At 41.6% G+C, this 8,845-nt stretch overlaps 1 protein-coding gene across 2 annotated transcripts in view; it reads left to right on the top strand.

The window, feature by feature from the left end:
• Positions 1–8,013: 8,013 nt before the first annotated feature.
• Positions 8,014–8,845, top strand: part of GTPBP1 (GTP binding protein 1) — an 88,020-nt gene continuing 87,188 nt past the window's right edge. The window contains exon 1 of one of the 2 annotated variants that reach the window (XM_089681979.1): positions 8,014–8,218. In XM_089681979.1, the coding sequence (XP_089538105.1) occupies positions 8,039–8,218 (180 nt within the window). In that variant the 5' untranslated portion in view covers positions 8,014–8,038. The remainder of the gene's footprint in view (positions 8,219–8,845) is intronic. The other variant, XM_089681978.1, reaches the window with a different exon arrangement.

Below are 8,845 nucleotides of genomic sequence, written 5' to 3'. Positions count from 1 at the left end.
ATCCTGGTCTTTTTCATACCAGCACTGCAGTATCATTTGGTGATGTGGTGGGTCCCATAAGTGCAGTATAAGTTTGTACGGTGGTGAGCATAAATAGCATCCCGCAGCCACCAAGAATTCAATACAGGCCCATAGTGTCCTTCCTGACATGTTTGCAAATCCTGATTGGTAGCCCACAGATTCTGCAGCATCTGTACTTCCCAGATTCACTGCCCAAACCAGAATTCAGGTAGAAACAGCATATTTAACTACTCCCCTTGATTTTTTGAAGTGTTTTTTTCACAGAAGATTTGTATAATTTGATTGTGGGCCAAAGCAATCTATACATACAACAATATATCGCCGCCAACTAAAATTTAGCTCGTCATACAATTTGCATGGAAACCTATTATGATTTCCAAATTTAAAACTTTTTTGGGCCTAACCCTCAACATTACAAATAAGAATGAATTGCAGTCGTATTGATCCCAGGGGCGGACTGACAACTCATGAGGCCCCGGGCAATAGGGGATCATAGGGCCCCTGTGTCCTTGCCCACACTCAAAGCACACCCAAAAAAGCCTATAAAAGGTACCAGGGGCATTTCATGGGGCCCCCTACTGATCCCAGGCCGTCGGGCACTGCCCGAGTGCTCAAATGGTCAGTCCGCCACTGATTGATCCACAGACCCAATTCATCATATGCCCATGTTCTCTGCTGCTGTGGCCAGGCGTAGATATGAGATAATAATGTGTTTATATATCTTGCGAGCCAAATCAGATAACCACCCTAACGCACAAAACTGGACAAAATATCCTTAATATAATTGGATCGCAAACACCCAACACATAACTACCACTGTGTATAACTTATATCACCATAATGTGTTGCGCTCCTTAATACTTACTTATGATCGCTTATCCATGCCCAATACAAATGATCATGCATAGACAAGTGAAAAAATAACTAAACATACATTAAATCCTTTGACCAAAATACATATATAATAATCTCTTAATTTACTTAAAAAACTAAATAATTCATAATATTAATATATATCCGTGATTATAAAATTGCTAAATCAATAATACATCATTTTTAGTGAAAAAAATATAAATCTCAAAAATAAATATACATATTTACTTAATTAATATTGTGTAGAAACAGTGTCCCGTAAAACATAAAAATAGTGACTTAGTGCTTTAATTAATCTTCAATCCGTGATTGCATATGAATCCGTGACTGTTTGTGAATCCTCCCATTAGTGCAGATGTAAGCTCACCTCCTTATCTGCCTATAATTAGGCTATATGCGCTTTTGGTTCACCTCCTATGGAACCTGCTTGATAAAGACTCTTTCTTTTTTAGATAGTGGATATCCTTTATCACTGATTTTCCCCTCTGGGATTGATCCCTCCTCACGAGGACATAAGCCCTCTATACTCTCCTCTCCATGCGTCTCTCCACATATAGGGAAAAAATTCCGAACATAGTGTTTTATCCTTTTAAAATATAGCTTTATTATCTCCAAGTAATACACTCACATGTGCTGTGATCAATATAAGGCATTTCAAATGTAAACCGAATCCTCCGCTGACCGTTTGAAGCATGCACCCGCCGTCTGGCAAACAATCTGACTCCCTCCGAGTGACGTTGCAGTCCCACCCCTAGGGCATGCTTCAAACGGTCAGCGGAGGATTCGGTTTACATTTGAAATGCATTCAAACAGTACCTCCCCAGCAAGCGTGCCAGATATAGGGTCAAATTGTATAAGCTCTGTGAGAGGGCCACAGGCTTCACATACGAATTTAGGGTTTATGAGGGAAGAGACAGTGAAGTAGAGCCTCCCGACTGCCCAGACGTGGGGAGCAGTGGCAAGATAGTACGGGACTTATATGTAGACAATTTCTATACAAGCGTGCCACTATTTAGACATCTGTACAATCTTGCAATTGGGTATTGTGGCACCGTACAACCTAATTGTCAGTGCTTCCCCCAATGCGTTCTGTCTTCCATTCACGCAGACATGATATCCCAAATTATCACGGCATCTGGCGTTGTTGAGAAACCCCTCTGTGTCTACGACTATAACCTTAGCATGGGAGGAGTGGACTTCAACGACCAAATAATGAATCCGTACCTAGTTTCCCGCAAAGTTTGACACTGGTACAAAAAGGTGTCTATTTATTTCAATTGGCTATATATAATGCTTTTGTAATTTATAAAGCAATTGGACGAAGTGGATCCTTCCTAAAATTTCAGGAAGCGATAATCATGACCCCTTTGTATCCAGAAGGTGCTCTGGACCAATTCCCAGATGCAGTGAGCCGGCTGAATGAGAGGGATTTTACAGATGTCCTCTCTAGTACCCCATCCCAAAGGCCACCCCAAAGAAGATGTCATGTCTGTAGCAGACATGGAATAAGACGCGACACCCGCTTTTTTTGTCCCTTCTGTCCTGATCTCTGCCTCAAAGACTGCTTCCGTCACTACCACACACTACTGGAGTATTAGTATAGGTACAGCACGGCACAGTCTAGAGCACATATTGACCATTTTCACTCAGGGTCTCGAAAAATGTTAGATGATAGTCTGAAAACTGGCTATCGCATTTTGAGAGACCCTAAAATCGTAGGCTGTTCTTAAGGCTCCATGCGCACTGGGTGTTTTGATAACAATGGTAACATTAGCTATGTAAAGTCACTTTAAAAATGTGAGTTTTTTAGCTTTATTTGTGTTTTTGCATTAACGTTTAGCGTAGTTTTCCCACAATTGCATTTTTTAGCATTTTTTTTACCCCCCAAAAAATGTTTTTCTTTGATCAAAAAAAGTCCAAAAACACCAGTTTGCTGTGTTTTACCACGTTGATTACAGTCTATGTGTGCACGGACGCATAGGACAGCATGCTGGGGGGTTTACTAGCTGTAGAAAAAAATGTAAAAAGCCAATAACAGCAGCTGTAAAAATGTCCAGTGTGCATGAGGGCTTAAAGTTACAAAAAAATAAAAAAAAAAAGTTGTCCTTTTATTGAGTTAATGTTCTATTGTTACTTTGTTTTATTGTTAACCATTGTTGTTTGCGTTGCAGGAACACCATTCAGTTTTTCGTTTTATTGAGTTACTGTTCTATTTCTACTGTGTTTTATTGTCAACCATTGTTGTTTGCTTTGCAGGAACACCATTCAGCTGCAGCATTGATCTGTTTATTCTGACAGCAACAGGGGGGTCTTGATCTCACAATATGTACATCAGTGCATGCAGTGCTGTTGGATGAGATTTTTCATCTACAGTTAAAAAAAACCCCAACATACATGCCCGAGCTTGGGGGCCTGGGGTGGTCAGTGGGCGGATCACTCCTATGCTTCGGCATATTTTAAATTTTTTTGACTTATATTTTTTTAAAAAATTGTTGTTTTATTGAGTTAATGTTCTATTGTTACTGTGTTTTATTAACTGTTGTTGTTTGCTTTGCAGGAACTCCATTCAGCTGCAGCATTGATCTGTTTATTCTGACAGCAACAGGGTCTTGCACTCAGAATATACGTCAATGCCTGCAGTGCTGCTGGATGAGAATTTTTATCTGCAGTTAAAAAAAGAACAAATATGCCCAAGCATGGGGGCCTGGGTTGGTCAGTGGGTGGATTGCTCTTATGCTTTGGCACATATTGTTTTCATATTTTCTGACAGTGATTGCAATCAAAAAATGTGTTGTTTTATTGAGTTAATCTTCTATTGTTACTGTGTTTTATTGTTAACCATTGTTGTGTACTGTGCAGGAACATCATTCAGCTGCAGCACCAGTCTGTTTATTCTAACAGCAACAGGGGGGGGCTTGCGCTCAGAATATACATCAATGCGTGCAGTGCTACTGGATGAGATTTTTCATCTGCAGTTACAAGAAAAGAACATATATGCCCAAGCATAGTGGCCAGGGGTGATCAGTGGGTGGATTGCCCCTATGCTGCAGCATATGTTTTTTTTTTTTTTTCTGGCACAGATTTCTTCATCCACATTGATCAATGTGAATGGAGGAATCTCTTAATTTTTTCCGTGGGCTGAAAGAAAAAAAGAACATTACGTGTATGCCCAACATTAGAAGTGGGTGGATGCATGGTGATATTTTCTAATCGTGGGCATACCACACACTTTTTCTATCAGAGATTTATTCATTCACATCGATTGATGTGAATGGAGGAATCTGTTAAGTTCTCTTTTTTCGATCAGCATGAAAAAAAAAGCATTACATATATCACCAACAAGGACCAGTGATGTACTGGTATGTCTACTTTTTTTTCTGCAATGGTAACGCACTGGAATTGCAAGCACTGAAGTGAACTATGACATTGAGAACCATATAACCTATTTTCTGTGTGTTTTGGATGTAGAAATAAAGCACACTGAAATGTGTGTAGTGTGAACTGGCCCTAATTCCACATAAACCCATGGCGTGTATGAGCAACATATCATTTAAGTGACAAACTTGTGGTAAGAAAGAAAAATCTTCCATTGACTCAACATGCCTCTCAGCAAATAATGTGGGATGTCTACTTTCCAAAAAGGAGTCATTTGGGGGGGGGGTTGCTATCCCGACATTTCATAGCCTTTGAAATTGTGATAGGTAGTGAGGAATGAAATGAGGAATTTATGCACCATCAGGCATTCAAAGGGGTCATTGCACTTCAGGCTCCTGTATGTGGCTAGGCTGCCAAAAAGTCTCATACATGTGGTATCCCCACACTTGGGAGAAGTAGCAGAATGTATTTTGGGGTGTAATTCCACATATACCCGTGGCATGTGTGAGCAATATATCATTTAAGTGACAACTTTGTGTAAAAAAAACTTTTTTTTGTCATTTTCCAAAAACTTGAGGAAGAAAAATAAATCTTCCATGGACTCAACATGCCTCTCAGCAGATAGCTTAGGGTGTCTACTTTTCAAAAAGAGGTAATTTGGGGGTATTTGTACTGCCCTGGCCTTTTAGCACCTCAAGAAATGAGATAGGCAGTCAGAAAGTAAAAACTGTGTAAATTCCAGTATCTACAGTGCCTTGAAAAAGTATTCATCCCCCTTGAAATTTTCCACATTTTGTCATGTTACAACCGAAAAAAATGTTTTTGCTATTCGGCACTACGCTATTTCAACTGGTAATTGCGCAGCCATGCAAACAAAAGTTATGTCCTTGTTTTCACACAAAAAATGCTTTCTTTTGCTGGTATTTGATCACCACTGAGTTTTTTATTTTTTGTAATGAAAAAGACAGAATTAAAAAAAACAAAAATACGAGAATTTCTATTATGTTATAAAAAATATACAATAAACTCAATTTTAATCATAAATTTAGGTCAAAATGTATTCTGGTACATGTATTTGGTAAGAAAAAAATCCCAATAGGTGTATATTCATTGGTTTGTGTGAAAGTTATAGCTTGCACAAACTATGGTATACAGTGCCTTGCAAAAGTATTCATATACCTTGACATTTTTCACATTTTGTCATGTTACAACCAAAAATTGAAATGTATTTTATTGGGATTTTATGTGATAGACCAACACAAAGTGACACATAATTGTGAAGTGGAAAGAAAATCATAAATGGTTTTCAAAATTTCTTACAAATAAATATCTGAAAAGTGTGGCGTGCATTTGTATTCAGCCCCCTTTACTCTGATACCCCTAACTAAAATCTAGTGGAACCAATTGCCTTCAGAAGTCACCGAATTAGTAAATTCCACCTGTGTGTAATTTAATCTCAGTATAAATACAGATGTTCTGTGAATCCCTCAAAGGTTTGTTAGAGAACATTAGTGAACAAACCACAGCATGAAAGACAAGGAACATACCAGACAGGTCAGGGATAATGTTGTGGAGACGTTTAAAGCAGGGTTAGGTTACAAATATATATATACAGTATCTCACAGAAGTGAGCGTACCCCTCACATTTTTGTAAATATTTTATTATATCTTTTCATGTGACAACACTGAAGAAATGACACTTTGCTACAATGTAAAGTAGTGAGTGTACAGATTGTATTACAGTGTAAATTTGCTGTCCCCTCAAATAACTCAACACACAGCCATTGATGCCTAAACCGCTAGCAACGAAAGTGAGCACACTCCTAAGTGAAAATGTCCAAATTGGGCCCAAGGTGTCAGTATTTTGTGTGGCCACCATTATTTTCCAGCATTGCCTTAAGCTTCTTGGGCATGGAGTTCAGAGCTTCATAGGTTGCCACTGGAGTCCTCTTCCACTCCTCTTCACGGAGCTGGTGGATGTTAGAGACCTTGCGCTCCTCCACCTTTCGTTTGAGGATGCCCCACAGATGCTCAATAGAAACTCAGTGGTGATCAAATACCACCAAAAGAAGACATTTTTTGTGTGAAAACAAGGACATAAATTTTGTTTGCATGGCCGCGCAATTACCAGTTGAAATAGTGAAGTACCGAATAGCGTAAAAATGGCTTGGTCAGGAAGGGGGTAAACCTTCTGAATGGCAAGTGGTTATTACTTGCCTACCGGGTACTTTTACCCCCTCCTGCCCAGGCCAATTTTCACCTTTCGGCGCTGTTGCAATTTGAATGACAATTGCGCAGTCACGCAACACTGTACCCAAACAAAATTTGTATAATTTTTTTTGAGACAGAGAGAGCTTTCTTTTGGTGGTATTTAATCACCACTGGATTTTTTATTTTTTGCTAAACAAACTAGACAAGACTGAAAATTTTGAAGAAAAAAAAAGTTTTCTCTTAGTTTCTGTTAGACAATTTTGTAAATAAGTATTTGTTCTCCTTCACTGATGTGCGCTAATGATGGGCACTGATAGGTGGCACTGATGGGCATTGACAGGCATCACTTGTGGACATTTACAGGCATAACTAATGGGCACTGAAAGACAGTACTTATATATGGCACTGATAGGCAGCACTGATGGGCACTGGTGTGTGGCACTAATAGATGGCACTGACTGGCACTGATAGGTGGCACTGATTGGAACTGTTAGGCAACACTGACGAGCACTGATAGGTGGCACTGATAGGCAGCACTGACTGGTACTGATAGGTGACATTGACTGACATTGATAGGTGGCACTGATAGGTGACAATAACTGGCACTGATAGGTGGCACTGGCTGGCACTAATAGTTGGCATGGAAAGGCAGCTCTGATGGGCACTGATATATAGCACTGATGTACACTGATGTGGCATTGATGGACACTAACAGGTGGCATTGATGGGGCTACACTGATCATCAGGGCACTGAATAATCAGTGTAGATGTCCCCTCTGAGGAATGATCACGACAGAGCCGATGTCACCGGCTCTTTACTGTGATCGGTGATCTTTGGGGCGCATGCGCAGTTAGAGTGGGGAGGACATCATATGACCTCCTCCCAGAACGAGAGAACCGTCTCTCGCCTGCCATTTCCTAATATGGTGGGCGGGAGGCGATTAAACTGACATTTATGCTAATCCATATAAATAAATTAAGCGTGTTTATCAATAAATGTGTTTATTTATTGGCAATACCCCACAATCAGGTGAAAGGAATTTTAAACTTGTACTCGCGGTGATTTTATTCAACCAGATGTGTTGTAGGGGCTGAGGTTGTTCTTGGAGTCTAGGAGCAGAAGAGAACCCAAAATGATCAAGCGGCTCCTTGGGGAGGGGGGTACTTAATGAATAATGTAGCGGGGCAGAGTTCGCCCCACACACACTTTCATGAATAATGTAGCAGCGCAGAATTTGTCGGCCCCACATACATTTGAATGAATAATGTAGCAGAGAAGGCTGAGTTAGCCCCCCAAGCTCATGGGCCCAGCACCAGTTGCCCGCTGTGCTCCCCTTCGGCCAGCTGACTCCTCATATATTATTCATAAGCCGCGTGAATCCTCATTTACTGTCCCCTGTCACAGCGAGGCCTCTTCTCAATATTCAGGAGCTATCCCTGGAGGGGGCGTGTCACCAAGAGCTCACTGATGGTGATCTCATTCCGCAACCACCAATCAGAAAAAGAAATAAAGGAGAAGGGGCGGACCGTCCTCTAGTCTACGGTAATAGACTGCGGGATGGTAGTCAGTGTTTCCAAGATGGCGGCTTCTTCAGTATCGCAGCCGGAGGTAAACCTGTGTGAGTCCCCGGTGCCAGCCTCAATGTTCTCCCCGGAGCCTGACGCCGAGGATTCGGACTGCAGTGTGGACGGAGAGCCGCTGAGGAACGGAGAGGCGGAGGTGGACCTGACCAGCAAAGTAAGTGCAGGAAAGGAGGGAGCTGGTGACAGCTGGGCCCCCGGTTAAGTGAAGGGGCAAGTGGACGTGTCACTCCGGAGAGGGGGGTGGGGGGAGTCCTGGGCTCTGGACAGTTTTGCGATGGACACCTGTGGGCTGGCACGGTCCTGTGTGTGTGTGGCTGCGCTCCTCCATTCAGACATCTGGGTCCCTCCAGCAGAAGTTTAGTGTTCCCGGCCATAGTGCAGAGTCTAGTACGCTCGGCATGGGATGTAGCTCCTTCCTGGTTTCGTTGATGCCATGAAAATGGCCTATTAAAGGGGAACCCCACCCATTGACAATGTCTGACTTCCCCTTCTGGTGTTCTTATAATACATCGATCAGCCATAACATTATGACCGCTGACAGGTGGATAACACTGATTATCTCATTACAGTGGTACCTGAAAGTGGGTGGGATAATGCTAGGCAGCAAGTGAACCTGTTGTCCCTGAAGTTGATGTGTTTAAAAGTAGAAAAGAGTGAGTGTAAGTGTTTGGGCGACTTTGATGAGAGCCAGATTGTAATGGTGAGACATCTGGTTCAAAGCAACTCCAAAACTGCAGCTCTTGTGGGATGTACCCGGTCTGCAGTGGTGAGAACTGACCAA

Source organism: Staurois parvus, unplaced genomic scaffold (genome assembly GCF_062004578.1).
Source record: "Staurois parvus isolate SC_StPar_1 unplaced genomic scaffold, SC_StPar_1.0 ptg000282l, whole genome shotgun sequence".
Taxonomy (NCBI): Eukaryota; Metazoa; Chordata; class Amphibia; order Anura; family Ranidae; genus Staurois; species Staurois parvus.
This window is presented reverse-complemented; position numbering and strand designations above follow the sequence as displayed.